The sequence below is a fragment of the Phalacrocorax aristotelis genome, chromosome 1 (assembly GCF_949628215.1).
Source record: "Phalacrocorax aristotelis chromosome 1, bGulAri2.1, whole genome shotgun sequence".
NCBI lineage: Eukaryota > Metazoa > Chordata > Aves > Suliformes > Phalacrocoracidae > Phalacrocorax > Phalacrocorax aristotelis.
In genome coordinates this window covers 65,962,624-65,981,009 of record NC_134276.1, presented here as the reverse complement: position 1 = coordinate 65,981,009, position 18,386 = coordinate 65,962,624, and the positions used below count along the sequence as shown (strand labels likewise).

General features: G+C 40.6%; 1 protein-coding gene across 5 annotated transcripts in view; it reads right to left on the bottom strand.

Annotated features, from left to right (window-relative positions):
- Positions 1–18,386, bottom strand: part of ARHGEF7 (Rho guanine nucleotide exchange factor 7) — a 127,505-nt gene that overhangs the window by 62,489 nt on the left and 46,630 nt on the right. For 3 of the 5 annotated variants that reach the window (XM_075091117.1, XM_075091078.1, XM_075091107.1), the window contains exons 3-5: positions 14,142–14,226; positions 9,668–9,798; positions 7,490–7,691 (exon numbers count right to left, since the gene is read on the bottom strand). In XM_075091117.1, the coding sequence (XP_074947218.1) occupies positions 7,490–7,691; positions 9,668–9,798; positions 14,142–14,226 (418 nt within the window). Of the gene's footprint in view, positions 1–7,489; positions 7,692–9,667; positions 9,799–11,143; positions 11,231–14,141; positions 14,227–16,413; positions 16,494–18,386 lie in introns of those variants that run through there. The other 2 variants (XM_075091087.1, XM_075091098.1) reach the window with 2 other exon arrangements.

Genomic DNA, 18,386 nt, shown 5'->3' with positions numbered 1-18,386 from the left:
AATTGCAATTTGTTTCTTTGTACTGAATGATGAAAATTATGTAGTTTACACAAACTTGGTAGTTTGCTTTCGTTCTCTGTGGAAGCTCTTGACCTACCCTAAAATTTATAGTGACTTTCAGGTTCACAAAATACCTAAAGGTTTATTATTCACATGCCAGAAAGCATGAAAGGAGAAACCAGAGTTATTTAAGGAAAAATGTAAATACTTGTCACTGAATCTTTTAATACAGATGTCTGACCCTTGTGAATCTGGATAAAGTTGGCTGGTCATAGAAATCTGGCTCTTCTTCCAGCTACTTTGTTATCTTAAATAGTGTAAAAATACATCTCTTCCCCTAACTTTTTCTTCTTCTAAGCTGCTGAAGAAAGTGGGAGGTTTTAGCTGAAATATATAGTGTCATTTATATTACCAGCTGTTTAGCCGATTCAGTTACCCATCAGAGAGAAACAACCAAATTCAGATTTAAAAACAGAACACAAAAAAGAATCACATGTTCAAATCATTTTGCCTGAACAGCCATAATCAACATTCAGCTTTTAAAATGCAAAGGCCATTTCTATTGAAGAAACACAGAATTAGACACAGCAAATCAGTCCAGCTGTCTGTCACGTCTGGTATTCTGCCTCCAAGCACTGCCTGGCTTCATAAGAAGGAATAAGAAACAGTCTTGTTGCAATTAGATTATTGCACAATGCATTACACATAAGAAAATCCTGATCTTGCACATGAGATACCACTTTCTTAGCATAAAGTGTTATTTACTATCCTTCATGAAAGAACATTAGAGTTTGTTTGCAAACATCCAGCATAATGCATTAAATGTTTCAAGCAGGTGTCACCCCCATTCATCATGCTGGGAAGGAACATAAAAAGGTCTTATAGGTCCATTAGCTTACGGAGTCTGTAGGTTTTGAAAACATTAGCAAAGCCCTAGCACCTTGCCCACTGCAACATGTGAGCTCTGTTCCCCAAAGCACCGGAAGAGAGCAACCTGAGCCAGACACCAACTTTCCCATATGGAAGATTCTTCCCTTCTCCCTACTTTTCTCCCAGTCCCAACGTAAGTCTGTTACATTAACACTGAAAACACAACGAAAACACGTACAGTCAAATCCAAAGGGAACAAGCATATGCTCAAGTGCTGGAAGAGACCGTATCCAGCTGGTGACTGAAACCAAGATACAAGTTACCACTACCAGTTTCTTTCCTGATCAAAGCATTACATTCAGTTGCACCCAGCTACACTTGATAATGCTTTGAAGTGTCTAGTGGCTAGTGATTAACCAGACAGAATTCACTTAACAGATCATCTCTGGGTGGAGAGGGAGGTTGGCAAAGGCTTCTTAACATATTCTTCTAGCAAATAATTTTTCCTCAGTAGAACCAAAACAACTTAAAGCAGCTGCTTCTGTAACCTTTCCCTAAGCAGTAGATAAGATCCCATGAACTGTCTACAATGAAATTATCTCATCCTTTACATCTACCTAGGTGACTGTAAAAGGACCTAATCCTTCCCCAATGTTTTGTTTCATTCTATTTCATTAATAGGCAAGTATTTCTTTTACTCACCTTCAAATTACTGGTCATTCTCACATTCTCTCCTATATCTCTTCTGTCATGTCTCCAGTTTATGTCATATTCATTTTTATGCAACAGTCTGTTTCATGCTACTCCACAAGCACTCCTTCAGGGTATACCTTACTAAAGCATTTCAACTTTACTTCAAGACCACCACCATGTGTTTCTATTACTAGGCTATTGTGTGTAATCTAGATGCAAGGATCTGGGCTGTTTCATCCCATATGGGAGAAGAGATGTGCCAACCGGGACACCAAAAGCTACATGGTCCCTATTAGCGAAGCGCTACAAGCAAGCTCTGTGTCTCAAGACTGAGCAGCTCAAGTTCAACACCAGGATGGCACACCTAAACTTGTTCCTGGCTCTCAAGCTGGTTCAGGCATCACTGTAACTCCACTCTGCAACATCAACCCTACCAACGCTTCTTCCCTAGTAGCGTTCACTTGTCCCAGACTCTATCCTATTGAAACCTGAAAAGTTGACACTTGAGAAGAGAACAATACACCCCTCCAAGCACACATGGTTGAGGAGAGGAAAGCCAGCATTCTTGGTGGGGTTTTTGTTGTTGTTCCCCAAACCCAAAAGTGTATCTGTCCTTCCCTCATGTACCACAGAGTGGGAACATGAGACATACTGTGATTTTTTTTTTCTTTTAAAACACCTAACCAGAAATACCATTAACACTGTAATTTGCACTGGGCCTGATAACATAACTGTCAAGAAAGCGTAACGGAAGAGAGGCTGGGACACATTTATTTCTGAGAAGAATTAGAATAAAAAGTTTGTGACACATCAGGTGTCATTCTTCAAAGCTATATTCCCTTCTGCATAATCTCATGCCATTGAAATGGATTACACTTTGATAAAACCCAGCAAGTGACTATGGGGGTTTCTTTGCTTTTTTAAAAATCTGATTAACATCTGACAGTAGCTAAGCAAGCACATCCCATTCTGGCTAACCCCTATTCTCTTAATCACAAGGGAATACTCAAAACTAAGTCTCTGAAATCTACTGTGCGAGACAGAAGCAGCAGTGTAAGCGACAGGACTCCACCTACACCTTCACCCCTCCCTGCTCCTTTTTATGTAAGAAAAAAAAATAAACCCATCCAACTCAGCAAGGCCACACTGTCAAATATCTAACAGGTTTACACAGTATAAGTCTTTTACCCTCTGTCATGTGTAGCAGTATGGCAGGATGAAAATGAAGTCCTCTCATTTCAAAGTACTTTCTGACTAGTGATCAAAGAACATTAAAAAAAGAAAAGGCAAGATGTTACAGAGTTTAAAAAGGGAAATGAAAACATGCACACAGGGAAGGAGGGAGGGAGGGAGAGAGAAATGTACTATCTTTTTGATCCTTACAGTGTAGGCTTATACCTGAAAAGAAACTACTACTACATTTTTTCCTTCTCTTTCTAAGTTTGATCCTAAGTACTGCCGTTTCAAACAAATCCTCCTTTCCCCCTTGGGGCAGGGGAACAAAGAAAACACACACTCAGAAGCAAAATAAAGTAAATAAATTAAAAAATTCAACATTTTCCATTTCAATTTACTTCCCCAAAAATAAAGTCATTGTTCAGCCTAAGAAAACTAAATGCTGTGCTCTGCTCAATAATCTCAGTGTCTGCCCTACAACCACTCATAGCTCACCTCATACATGTATTAGCATTCTGTGCTAACAGTAATCATTGTGGCATAGCTAAGCAAACAAGTTACAACGCAGTAAACACAGGAACAGCTTTGTGATGTTTTAGCTACTCTGAGATACCTTATCATGTAACATGCTCTCCTTGTGCAATATATGTAATATGGTTTACTTTTTTACTGAAGTCTTTAAGAAAGCAACATGAGTAAAGGCAGTTCCCATTACTAAGCAGCTCTTTCTTCCTTTCCTTCAATGTCTAACTTCAGAGCAAGCATACAAGGTAAAATTACAAAATGGTTATCTGACATTAGAGGCTGAGACACTTGGGTTTGTTTAGCCTAGAGAAGAGAAGACTGCGGGGGCATTTCATCAATACCTATAAATATCTGAAGGGTGGTGTCAGGACGATGGGACTAGGCTCTCTTCAATAGTGCCCAATGACAGGCCAAGGGGCAATGGGCTCAAGCTGGAACATGGGAAGTTCCACCTGAACATGAGGAAAAACTTCTCTCCTGTGAGGGTGCCAGAGCAGTGGCACAGGCTGCCCACAGAGGCTGTGGAGTCTCCTTCCCTTGAGACATTCAAAACCCACCTGGATGCGTTCCTGTGCCCCCTGCTCTGGGTGTGCCTGCTGAAGCAGGGGGGTTGGACAAGATGATCTCCAGAGGTGCCTTCCAAACCCTGACATTCTGTGATTTTAATTTAGAACATAAATCCATTCATCTAAACATCTGATGCCTATGAATTTTCTGAGAATTAGAACAAAGCTACACATGCATAAAGAACATTTTCCCTTTCTTCTGATACACAGCTTTGTCAAGTCAGGTTCCAGCAGACTGAAGGGATTTATTTGTTCAAACCCACCAGTTCTCAGGAGCTCTCCAAATAACGCATCAAAAATGATAATGCACAATGCTGCCTGTACATAATTTCTAACTAGTTGCAGTATTTTCAGCCACATTTGAGAGAAGAAACAAGGGTGGAGTAATACTGTCAATACCAGAACATTTTACAGGGTGTTTTGAAAACCAATTAGATGTTCAGGATGAACATTTTGTTCACAAAGAGACCTTAATCAAGAGCAAGTATTTCAACACTCCTACCCTGATGTTTTTAAAATCATTATAACAGAAAACACATTTTGATTTTTGACAGCGCAAGACAGCAAGTTCTGCTAACTAACTTTAAAATACATCAGGAAAAAAAATGCACTTTTGTGTTTTAACCTCATGCTCAAAGCATGAAGGCACTGAAAGCATTTCTGAATTAGGAAAATCGTAAAGTGAGGTACATATAGTTGCCAGAAAGTCAAGAAAAATGGACAGTGAAAGGCTATCAACTCAAGAAACGTCAGCCAGTCTAATGAAGACTAGCAGAAATGAGCAGGGGCACAGGAGTGCAACAGAGACTGTCACCCCATACATATAACCTAGATGAAACTTCTCATGAACACCCACCAGAGCCCATTCATGTAACTTCAGAGCTTTGTGGTAAATGGCACTACATTCCTGTTTCAACGAGGACAGCGGAACAAATGAAGTCCAAGCCCAGGACGCAGTGGCAATGCGCTTTGACACAGAAGGGACGAGAATTATAGAAAAGCTCTCTCTCTGGCACCTTAAACAATACCCACAAAGCAGAAACCAGTTAAGAACAGAAATGTTTGTAACAAATGTCATGGAAACAACCAAGAAAAGGAAAAAGAGAGCAGCAAAATGAGAACAGTGAACTTCAAGTAAGAAGAATTTAGTAAACTTAAAAATATGGGTAAAAGAAGGATTCCCACTAGTGACAATGTAAAGGGAAAAGGCTCACAAGAGAGACAAGTCCTTTAAAAATTAGGGGCATCTCAAAGGAAGAACATGAAAAGTAGATGCAAATTGACATGATCAAATATCACAAATACTGCAGTGACCTCAAACACAGAAAAAGAAGCAAAAGTAACTAGCAGAAGTCAGGTCACCAGTTGAAATACAACTAACATGGACATAAGGGTAGTAGCAACAAAACATTCCATAGCATACATACATCAAGGGGGAAAAGCTGATCTGCAACTCAGTAGGGAAGAACAGTTAACAACAGACATGAAGAAGCTTTTAATATGTCATGCTTCATTCTACCACCCGCCCATCCTCATTATGAAAAGGTGAGCTTCAGACAATTCAAACACATACCTACAAAGGTATAAAAGCAGGTTAAAACTACTATTTTGATAAATTAAACAGTACCTGCTGTGCTGATTTGGCAGTAACAGAACTAGCTACATCCATGTTTGAAACCACAGAGGACAACTGAAGTTCCATAAAGTACTGGAAAAGGTCAAACACAGTAATTGTCTTTAAAAAGGAGGAGGAGAACAGAGAAAGCTAGAGAGCTACACGTCAGTCATTTTAACTTTGTAATATTCAATAAATGCACAGAAAACAAAAGCAATGCACTCAACTTCCTGAGAAAAAGAAAAGCGCAGGCACGTATTTCCTTCCACAGAAGCAACTGAGCATATGAGCGAGCACCTCAAGAATGAAATCTCACAGAAGCCAGAAGAAACAGCCCTTGTAGCACAGGGAACACACCTATACAGCAAAGGGAAAAGACCAGCTTAGCAGAAAACTTTTCTGATGGTGAGAAGTGAAAGTTAAACCTGGGACTGGAAGCAGTTCATCTCAGCCCCCAGGAATCAGACAGTGTGGCAAGGACTGGCAAGAATCAAACTGCACTTGGTACTAAGCTTGGCCCCACAGCTCACTCGCTTTCCTATTTAGGAGAGGTACTTCAGCCAAGTGAAGTATTCTTAAAAGAACCAACAACCTTTATTTCAGCTGCTGTCAACTTTTGGTTCTTGTGTGTTCACTGTTAAAAGCTACTTCCATTCTGGAGCCTAACCGCTGACCCAGGTTCCAGTCTCAGGAGTCAGAAGAGATCAAAACTGTTGAAATCCAAACAAGACCCAGCAGCAATGTTTTATAAATGCATAAGGACAGGACAAGATAGCCATCATGGCTGAAAGAGACTGCTACAACACTACAGACAAGAAAAAACAGGCTTCAGGAATTGTTTTTCAGGATAAGCCGCATCTGAGAGATCTCTGAAGAACATCAGAGCTAAGTCTTACATTGAGCCTATGCCTAAGGGGATCTAGTTGAAAATTGCAACAAAGTTACAGATCTAAGACTCTAGCATTCTGCAAAAACAGACTGCAGATACCAAAACAAGGAAGAAAATAAGAGAATGCAACTGGAGGAGAAAGAATAAGTTTAAAAATAGCGTTTTACCCTCACAACTTCAGTTCGCAATCGCGCATCTGTGTGCCTGCCTAAAAAAAAAACCAAAAGCCATGCCAATGATTTTAGCTTGGCCTAGAAGATGTGTGTTTTTGTTGGAGCTGTGACAAGGGAAAGAGTAGTAAAGCCTCTCAGAGACCCTGGGTAATATTCTCCTACCAGGTTTATCCCCAATCTCTGAAAACAAGCAGAGACAGGAAAGAGACAAAAAAAAAAAAAAAAAGAGAGACAAGAAAAAAAAAAAAGAAAAAAGGCTAAAATGTCGCCCACATCAATGTCCTGCTGGATTAAAAAGCAATGTTAGTTCTGATATTCAGTCATGAAGATGACACTTACAGAGGCACTTTCACTGTATGAAGTTAAAAATAAAACTTCAGAGGAAGACTGAAGCCTGTATAAACAAAAGTTGAAGGAACATGGAACAATAAAGAAAAGTCACAAATACATTTTCTTTCAAAAACTGTCACTAACATTGAGTAGATTTTGGTAGAACTGGGTCTGCTTCTAAGTAACAGGAGATATTTAGATATTTTTTGGTGTAGTTTGTTGTTGGGTTTGGGGGGGTTGTTTTGATTTGGTTTTTGGTTTTATTTTTTACAAAGAGATATGCAGGAAAACTCTCATTCAAACCCAAAGCACCAATTCAAAGTATGCCAGCATCAGAGCTAAAATCCAGCATTCTAGGAATTCAGACTGAGGAAGTCCGAGCAGCCCAATTGTGACAGACACACGCAGACAAGCAAACAGAACACAGGAGTTTTCTTCATGCTTGCTGTTAATTTAAAAGTCCTAGACCACTCTATATAGCGAACTGGGGTAGAGGGGCATGAGTTCCTGAGCATTAATGACTGCTGTGAATGAAGTTCAGTAATACAGTCAAGCTTGAACAAAAAGCACCACAATTTTTAATGAATCAACCAACTATCAACCTCTACCCAAAGCAAGCGTTTGTGCAAATATGCTCTCCTTCAAAACTCACCATTTGATTTTATTTCTCGTACATAGTTACTTGGAAACCACCCTGTTTTGCCATTTAGAGTTCCTTCCCACCAGCCTCCTTCTTCCACTCTTGTAACGTGAATAATATCTCCTTTTGAAAAAGAAAGTTCATCTTCATTTGTCTGTTGAAAATTAAATTTTGCTCTCACCACCAACTGATGGTTGCTGTTATCTGTCATGTCCTAGTGAGCGAGAATGCAAAGAACAAAAAGATAACATTAGAGATTTAAACAATTATTTCATGAACAAAACAGAAGTATCCATAAAATGGAAATAGCGTGTCCTCCACACACAACACTCCCCACACGTTTTTACTCTAAGCATTTGTAAGGGACAGTTTGCCATTTCCAGTATTTCTGTCATTTATCATCTATGGATTTGTATCAATCTAGGGAGTATATCATCTTATTACAGCCCCTTCAAATCAGAATGGGGTAACAGAACTAAAATAAGAATTATTCTTACTCCCCCCAAAAAATCAAATTATATTTTTATATACAGTATAAATCAGAACTGCCTTTGGCAACTGCAAAGAAAAAAGCTTTACATCAGAGAGTTCTTTTCTAAAGCTTTCTGGGCAGGGAGGAGGGTGGAACTGAGCTGGGTTTAATTTAATTCTGGATATGAAGAGTTTGCAGCTTAAAACACTCTCATAAGTAAGGATCAATACCTGTATTACTAGAAAAGTAACCTAGTGAGAAAATGACTGTGTAAGCAACCCTAGCCAGCTATCCAGGTAGCTGAATTTCACCTACATGTTGCCTATATAGCTGAGAAGTACTGCGTAATGTCACTGGGATCATGTAACACGTTAGCTTAATTCATATCCACAGCAATTATGTTATCGTATCACACCTCAATTTAAGAATCAGACTTTTAGTGACTGAGAAACTGTAGGAAAATGAAGGCAAACACAACTGCAAAAACAAGCACAAAGTCCAAGATACTGCAAGTCACAATGTTCGACAATTAAAAGTGCCTCTGCCTTAGTCCTCTTTTGGTACATCATGTGCTTTCATCCACCATGACTGCCCAACAAGTGAAAAAGTTTTGCCTTAATAAACAGTAAAAAGCCACAAAATAAGCTGCAACATTGCACAGTGACATCAGCTACAGTCCCTTTACTCTGCCAGGATGGCCCTGCAGTAGAAGAAACTGAGTTAAAACATGGTGAGAACTGTTCCAAACTGATCTACAGCAGCAAAACCAAACTAAGAATTTCCCAGGTGTGGTCACTAGCTCTCTTTCCCTCCTTCCACTTCTCTCTGCCTCTGCAACTTTCTGCAGAGCTGCTCAGATCACCAAAGTGATAGAAATACTTAAAACTCTGATTACTTCAGTAATCCAGCTAACAGCTAGTCCCACAAACAGTTGCATCAGCAAAATTGAGTGGGTGGTGAACAGCAGAGTGGGAGCTGGAATTAGTGGCCTAGGGCAAGAGCTTGCAAGGGCTCTGCTACAAGAGAAAACACAAACCACACCTAAGAAAGCTTAAGCGCAGCACTGTGTTTAAATTTCACATAGCAATCACCACATAGGACAAAACAGCCTCCTTCAAGCATGGAAAAAGCAACTTACAGTATGGATCTGAACCTGCCTTGCAATCCTTTTAGTCACTAAAAGCACCTTTCATTGCAGTTAGTTTCAATACTCCATCCTAATTTCAGCTGTACTGTAAAACTACCCACACCACTCAGTTCCCTGGAGGCTAGTTGAAGGATTCACCTTGAAACGTAAAAGAAAACAGGAATAACTACCAATACTGCCAACATTAAAAGTACCACCTTTGCTGAGGTCTGAATATCCTTCCATCATCATCCCTAAACTCACAGACATGGAGAAAATTAGATTTTTGGCTTTGAAAAAGCAAGTCCTAATACTGAAAAATAAGAAATAAATCCAGTAAGATACTGCACATGCATACAACATGAAGTTGTAAGTGAGGAAAAAAAATAAAAATTAGAAGGTCACAGAAAGCTGCATGTATTTTGGAACATCATAAGAAAAGCTGCAAAAATAGAATGCGACTGGCTTGAAATACAGAGGTGGAAGAAGAAACACTTTGCTACGCTACTTTTTACTCATAAATCTTGTCAAAAGAAAAAAATTTTAAAAAGAAAATCACACCACAGAATGTTTTATTTCTTCTAGAACTTACCAAACTCCGATACTGTCCCTGCAAGAGTTTTGAAGTTCTACTGTGTAAAGACTGGGATCCCAGAGAATCAAAAGATTTTATCCGATGAGATGAGGGACGTGCGCATACAGAGTCACTGCCCAGCCCTATGTCTGTAGGAGGGGGAAAAAGAAGTAAATATTAGAATTTGAGAAATCTGCATAACTTCTGCTTACTTCTCTAAAACTCATGTGCTTAAAGCAGATTCAATATATCTGTAGTAGCTCAATAATTCAAGATTAAAGAGAAATTATAGTAATAAATGATTTGAAATTCTGAGACTCTGGCAGTTTCTTCCCCACACAGGCAGGAAAACAATTTGGGCTGTTTAGGAAGACGAGGGTTAGGGTTGTATTTCTCCATTCCTACTCACTACCAGTCTATTTGAAGGTAATTAACCAGCATCATTTTTGCTAGTGGCCAAGAATTTTGAATCCATAAAACTTGCTTGAAGTAAAGCCAGCCACATCTGTTTCTTAGCTCTCCCCGCCCCCCGCCATCTCCTCAATTAAAACATTCCTTCCACTGTCTTTTTTCCTACGTTCCTTTGTCTCATCCCTTTTTTGCCAGCTAAGCTATTTCTTCTTCCTTCGGGGTGCGGGGTGGGGGAAGATAGGACGAGTAGAAAGGAAGAAAGCTGCTTGCTCAGAAAAACAACATCCCTCCAAAACATCTCCCCTCTTCCATTTGTCTCTACTCCAAGAAGCACACCCATTTGTGAGACATTCGTTTGAAGGGCAGCATTGGGTGCTGTCAGGGTGCCGCTGGGGTCCCTGTGGGCTGGGAGGCATCAAGCGGACGGCAGGGCAGGGCTCATCTCACCACCCCAGGCACTGGGGCAGCCCCAGCCCCAGACATCAGGCACCTCCCTGGGGATGGGGTATCAGCCCACCCAAGGGTGGGGTGCCCTCATGCAGATTAGCAGGCCACAGCCAGACACAGGCCTGGCTACACCAAAAGCGGCTCCTAAGGGCCAAGGTCAGTGCTGGCCGTGGTCTCCTGCAGCACTGCTGGGAGCCTCTCCCCAGCTTTACAGTGGGGCAGGGGTTGCACCAGCTCCCCCAGCCACCGGAGCCAAGCCTCCATGAGAAGGATGCTCCCAGGGCCCTTGCACAGGTGATATGTTACAGCAGACAAACATTGCTGCTCTGCACGAGTATGGCAAGTCATTCTTCTCCTCACGTTTTCCCACATACAATGAAATCATTCAGTGAGCACCTGAGCTTCAAGGAGCCCCAAAAGCAACGCAGTATCTTCTGTCCCTACACAAGCATCCCAGCTGCTCTCCTGGGTTTTATCCCTCTGATACTCTCTTTCCTAATAGTTTGCTTTGCCCCCAACACTCTACCTCCATCAGAGGCACATGCACACAACTACAATCTCTCAGTTACTTTCAGACTAAAGCAGACAACGATTATGCAATCCTACTTATTTTTGGTCAAAGGGAAATACACATACAGCGGCAGTTCCATGAGAAGACTGTTGAGCAAAGCATACGTGCTGTTCCACATCAAACCTCCAGGGAGAATTTGATTCATCTGAACTGGAACACCTCTCAACTTCAACACAGCATCTAATAGCAGCCAAGGTGCTGGATGAGGGAAAGGGTTTTAGATCGACAATGAGCACAGAAAAAGTATGTTGACAAAGGATGCTCCAAGTCTGCAGTGACTGAGCAGAGAACACCTTCCTCAGGTGTCTATCAGGTGCATCTTCTTAAATAGCCTTTGTCATCCTTCAAAAAAAACCCTACAAATATACCCACGCTAGCCAAGTGGTACAATATTAGAATAACTCCTATTAAGTTGCATATTTTGTATGGATAGTATCGTTACACATTGAAGGTATAAAAGACCTTTGTGAGCCTGCTTTCCTAAAAGCATTTGAAGGCCACTGTATAAATATAAATGCTAGTGATTATAGTCCATTACAGAAAACATACATATTTGTTTTCACAGACTGCCAGGAGAGAAATGGGACTAGATTATGGGCTTCATTTGTAAATCATAACTTTAAAGTCTTTGGGAGCATTAGAATTAGCCATAAAGTTATCATAACCATTAGTAACTAACAGAACCTAAGGCTTATAAGTAACCTGAAGCATCTCCATGTCCAGTTTGCTACTTTTCTTATCTGGAGTCAAGTAGAACAACAGACACACCACCAAATCCAGCATTATACCTTGACATAGTTGACCTAGGAAAACAGGATCAGCTTTATTCATGGCAGTGTGTTCCAGCCTCCGGGCAATCTTAAACAATTTCTAGGTAGTGTTTTTCAAGTGTGGCCTGATTCCTGAAATTTTCTAATTCACAACAGCAGATCAATTTCTCAATGGGAATACTGTCAGAAAATAATTCAACTCTGCTGCTAAAAAGTCAAGAATCTCAGCTGGCAACAGAATGTGCCTGTTTGACAAATATTAATTTGCTAGATTTCACAGATGCTTCACACTTCTACCCATCCATCCAAAGATTTCCAGGGTTTGTAACACCATTCTTCTTCTCTAACATTACCTCAGCTTTGCTACACCAGTTCCTCTTCCCTTACCTGCCTATGAACAGCAACTGGTACCTTGATCCTACCCCTCCTGAACGTAAAGAATTTGGAGTGTGAACATACGTATACCTGAAATTCTTGCAGATCCAGATGGGGATCTGAAAGCCATCTTCCAGCTCTAGAGTAGGGAGATAGTTTAAAATGCCTTCTACACAGTCACCCAATTAAAGAAAATTGCTTGGAAGAACAGTTGTTCAGGAAGATTTATGCAGCTCTGCTTGCCCCTAGGAATGAGGCAACACCACAGTTCACATGTGGTTTTGATTTCTGGTTTCCACACCACCACCACCCTCCATGAGAGGGATCAGCCAGTGTCCTTTCTAAGGCCAGCTGCAGTTGTGGCTTTTTGATGTGGGTTTTAATCTACTGATGTCTGGACCAAACAGCTGCACTTTTCCTCCCCTTTAAAGACAGCTATGGTCAGTGTACAGCAGCTTTAAAGATGTGCTGAAATGGTTTACATTTGCACTTGCAGTTAAAGATAAAGGCAGCATCTTCAACTGCTGTAAGTAGCTTCGAAGCTGTCAATGGTATTACTCCATGCCCATTCATTAGAACTAAGAATTTGGTTGTAAAACTCACTCCTAAGGGCTGTTTTCTGATGCGGGGGGGGGGGGGGGGGGGGAAGGAGGAACAAACAAAAACAAACCAAAAAAGAGCCATGACCAGCCCCCCCAAATAACTCTGTTGTAATGGTGGGTGCAGAGGAGTACTATGAAAGTGACATGATACTTATCATGTTATTATTAAAACAACACTGATCCACCACTGACTTTTCTATCAGCTTCCTTTTCCTCCCCACATGTACGAAAAAACAGACAAGCATGGTCCCTTTTTAAATCTCTCTCACCAGACTCTAACCTGATGACCATTACTGGAACTTGCTGCTGAAAATGTAAAACCTCAGCACAGAGCAGCAAAAAGGGCCAAAGTTAACATTAAAATACAGAATACACACAGAATCACATAGGTTGGAAAGGACCTTTAAGACCAAGTCCAACTACAAACCTAACACTGCCAGTTCACCACTAAACCATGTCCCTAAGCACCACATCCAAATGCCTTTTAAATACCTCCAGGAATGCTGACTCAACCACTTCCCCCTTTCAGCAAAGTAATATTTCCTAATATCCAGTCTAAACCTTCCCTGACACAGCTTGAGGCCATTTCCTCCCACCCTATCACTTGTTACTTGGGAGAAGAGACCAACCCCCACCTTGCTACAACCTCCTTTCAGGTAGTTGTAGAGAGCGATAAGGTCTCCCCTCAGCTTCAATTCTTGAGTGTCCCAGGGTCCAGCTGACATCATTTAGTACAGCCTCACCTTACAACACTGCGTGGACACCTCTCACCTGTGTGCTATTTCTACAGTTCTCTTCACCCCAAAGAACTTTGTAGGTGCTTTGTAACTTCTAGCTGCTACCTAAATGAAACATGTTTGGATTAAGGGATCAGAAATGTTGGCTATCCTTTTGTTATTGTCAAGAAAGGATGGTGCTGGGGAATGGGGGGGATGGACAACGGGAGCACATGGACACAACACAACAAAAACATTGACAAAAGTGTTCAAACATGGGAATAACAGAATGGGGCAAAAGCCAACTTTTAGTATTTCAAACGGCGGGGGGGTGGGGGGGGGGAAGTTGAGGCCTTTTTCTAAGAATTCTTGCCAGCTAAAAGGCTCAGTCTTAGCTGCACTGCAAGGCTTCCCTGTGCAGGAGAGATGAGAGAATCCACAGAGGCCACTGCCAAAGCTGTAGTAACAAACTGCAGAGAAACTCTTCTAAAACACTGAACATGTTCATTTTATCCTGAGTACAGCAACAGGCATAAATACACACTGATGTCAGTTGAAGGTAAGGTAAACAAGCACCAGGACCAAGCAGAATCTACTTACCTGCAGTCACCTTATTTAAAGCCACAAGAGAGCTGAGAACTTTGCTGAAATTCTGTCCCTGATACAGGTCATTTGCATCAAAAGTCTGAAAACAAAAGAACATACAGTAAGACATAGAAACCAGCCTTTAAACTAAGCATTTCTACGCTGTCATGCAAACCATGACCATAGAAGCTATTGCCTGATCAAGGTGTCAGTTTTTCAGTGGCTGTCATGGACCAGTAAAACACTCATTTTTAAATAGCAAGAGAACATAGAAACAGCTGCATTTGAAAAAAAAATAAGAACATAAGCTAAAAATAGCAAGTGTCATTTAAATTACAGGAAAGTTGAATAAAATGTAGTTATCAAAAAAGAAGCTTTCCTCAGACAGTTTGGCCAGAAAGTTACTGGGTACCATTACTCTTGGCATACTCTTTCTGTAGCAGATCACAGGCACTGTACCTCATGGTTCATAAAATAGTTTTTATAGTAATACGAATACTTTAAAAGTACTACAACAACGTATATGCTATCTCTACTCTACAAGACACGGAGGAAGGCAGCATTCCTGAAAGTGAATGAATTTTACCAAGAGCAAAGTTGCTGGATAGGTTAGATGAAGAATGAGGTTTGGGAAGGGGAGGGATGAAAGCTAGAGGTTATTTTATTTTTATTTTTTAACTGTGGGAAAGAGATGCAAATCTCAAACTACCTTGTAGAAAACATTCCAGTAACTTTCAAGTACTGCGTGATGATATCAAACATCTGCATTTTCAGGGGGAAAAGAGTAGATTTAAAAAGACACCCATAATAATTGCCTGAGGTAATGCAAACACTCATCCAAAGCCTCATGAAAATAGCTCTCACAATAGATTCTGCTTAGGTTGAAAGGAGTAACAGTATTCCCTTGTGCAAGGCCAGAAAGAGGACAATAAAAGACAGCTATTACAGTTGTTCCAGCTGATTTAAGAAACAGAAAGAGATTCAGTTTCCTGCAGCTTTTAGCTGTTTTTATCTTAAAAAGTCAACAAAAACCTGTTTATTTTCTTGGTAACAGACCCATCCCACAGGCACTATCAGAAAGTCTGTAGCCCAGAAAGCAGCCTTCAGAGGCAGGAGAGGAAAAACCCATATTCCCAGGGAGAAGAGAGGAAGGGACAAAGGAAGGCTGGGAGGAGGAACAGGGAGGCTGGTTAAACGCAAGAGAAGTGGAACATTTTTGTGAAAGCTACCTGAAGTAGCCACAGAAGGGACTGCCAAACCAGTTGTGACTGGTTATGTGATCTACTAACAAAGGTAGAGCAGATTTGAGAATCATTTAATGACAGTATTATTCAGTAAGAAAGATCTCCCAAAGCATTCACAGTATGCGAGGTACTTGCATATGTTGACATGCACATTTTTTTCCCCTCAGACTGAGGATCATCTCTGATCCCAGCAAGCAGCAGCTCCACCTCAGCTGTACAGGTGCTGACATCTCTGAAGCTCAGGTAGTGTGCATACAGCTCAGAAGAGCAATGCTGCAGCACAGATGCAAAAATCAAGCAGAGGCAAACACTAATATACTCCCAAGTAATTATCACCCACATAAAATAAATCAAATAACTATTTCACCAAGTTTCACTGGGCTACAGAAAATTTTAGTATAACTCTTATTTGAGCTGTAATGAGTAAGGAGAGGCAGCAGAGAATTGCCTAGATGTGAATTTTGTAGGTTTTTTCCTGAAACGTGAGGAAGTATTTAAAAACTATATGCACAATAAAAGACATTAAGCAAATAAGAAATTATCTTATTTTACACAAAAAGACTAAAGATATGTTAAGTTTTATTAATAGCATAATTTGTAATAGACATGAGAAAAGATACCAATAAGGTGACGGCAGAATGCATAAAAGCCAAACTAGACTGGAGATAGCGTAACCACTGCTCAAATGGTGGGGGCAGTGGGGGAGGAGGAATTAAGCTGTTATGGAACAGAAAAGCATCAGGAGAGTAAAATATTCAGTGTAAGCTATATGCTTACTGTGGTAGCTTTTTTAAAAAAAGGAAATGAAAAGTATGAACACAATCATGAAATAGCTCTGATCCCCCAAAAAAAGAAATACAAGGGACACGGGTGTTTATGCAGATACCAGAACTGCGTCAGAAAGGTACTATGGGGGAGAGAGAGCGCGCTAATTAAAAAAAGGAATGTTTTTTAAAAAAAGATTAGAACCTATAGCTTAAACTTCCAAAATAAAAAAAAAGAAAAAAAGAAAAGAAAAAATCCTAAATCCACTTTAAGCTCACCTTCATTCTGGATTCTGCTAGAGCCAAGAGCTCTCCAAAGCCAGGCTAACTGGAGAACAACAGGATGCGAGGAAGGCTTGTTTCCTGCTACACTGAGACTATAGGGGACACCAAGAATGATTTGATTGGATCATCCCATCACGTATAGTGCCATAAAAAAGCCTGTATCCAGGACACGCATCCAGTCTGCTACTTCACAGGAAACAACACAATGGGAGGATACAAGAAACGTTTGCTTCCTTGCAATTCTACATAAAGCAATTCTGACAGGAAGCCACCCGTGGCACGCTCATGGCCAGAACGTTCACCAGTAACACTTGATAGAGGGGGGAGGGGGACGCCCTCCAGAGGTATTTTCTCCTAACTTATCAAATGTTTAAGAATAAACTAACCTAGAAAGATAAAAAATGAGGAAAAAAGCTTAGGTGCTCTTCAGTTTTGAGGCTACTTTGTTATGAAATCAACTACTTGGTTATAAAAACCTTGTTTAAAACAACCGAACCAAAACCAATCAAAAAACCCTCACAAACCCACACAAAACCCATCAAACACTCACACCCTTCTTCCATCTTAGTGGAGGTTTGCTTATTTCACAATATATTTGAAAACTCTCTCTGACATAAGTAAAAGCATCCGGATGCTTTAAGGGGAGCTTCCATGGGATTGCCAGAGAAAACAGTCTGCTCTGGGTTTCACGAGATGTCTGATTTGCATGTGGACTGCCATTTTCATTCTGGTATTTACAGAAAACTCAGCTGCAAGAACCGACTCTTTAAATTATATCTTGACATAAGAAAGAGTAATTCAGTAACTTCCCTATTCAATGTCACTGGATGGCAAAAATCTCCCCCTTGATTCTGCGACTGCAAGAATCAAGGCTGAATTGAGATCCAAGTATCATGTAAAGTCATTTTTATATTGCAAACCACTACCACATAACAAGGTCTACATGCTACATTATCTTCTATAATACTAGCATAGCCCACTTTTCAAATCACATCAGAAGCACAACGTGAATTCAAACACGCACATGCTTACAACAGCTCTTAAAACCTAAAAAACAGAAATATTACTTTATTACTTTAGAAATATTGAGATTTGTCTTTTAAACATTATGTGACGGGCATATACAGATGTTAAGCAAGGCTTTATGGAAGAATGTTTCCAGTACACCCTTGCTTTCCAGGCAAACAACATTTTCAACTCTGCAGAGACCTCACCTGTGATGAAGTTTACCCTTGTTCATCCAATCTTTATCTTCCACCAAGACAGACAGATAAAGCATTAGTCAGAATGCAAGTATAAAACCATCATAAATCACATCAGATGAGGACCCAGCCAAGCTAAATCTATTGAACAAACTAAATAAAATACCTCTGGTTTTAAATTCCACAGAATTGACCACCTGCAGATATGTCTCATATAGGTGTGCTTTATGTAAATGCTTATTAAATGAAGACAGACCAGGACTGTATTAGGAGCCTTACACTGGAAACACTTTGCAATCTGTAAACAGTTATCTGGGAATCAATGAACATCAAGCTTAGCTTAGCAGGCTCATCCTGTACGTCTCTTATTATCTGCCCGTTTTCCTGTTCTTTTAACGACTTTCTCACGTTCTTCTGTTCTCTCCTGGATTTCAACGCGTCAATACCATCAATACCTCAGGCAGTTACAGTATTCTAGAAGCAGGCCGGAACAAACTGCTGAATAACAAGGGGCCGTATGTGATCTGTAACACTATGCATACACTCAAGAGCACATAGGCCCTTTCGGTCACAGGACACTGACTGCCAAAGCCTGCCGATTGCCTACACTGACACGCAGATTCTGGCTTCCCTTTCCACGCACCCCCACCAACTCCTAATACACAAACCTGGCTTTCTATAACTATGCCTGCATTTTCTGCCCCTAGGATTTCATCTGGCTGCAAGCTTTATTGATAACAATTTTATGACCTCTTCCAGGTCATT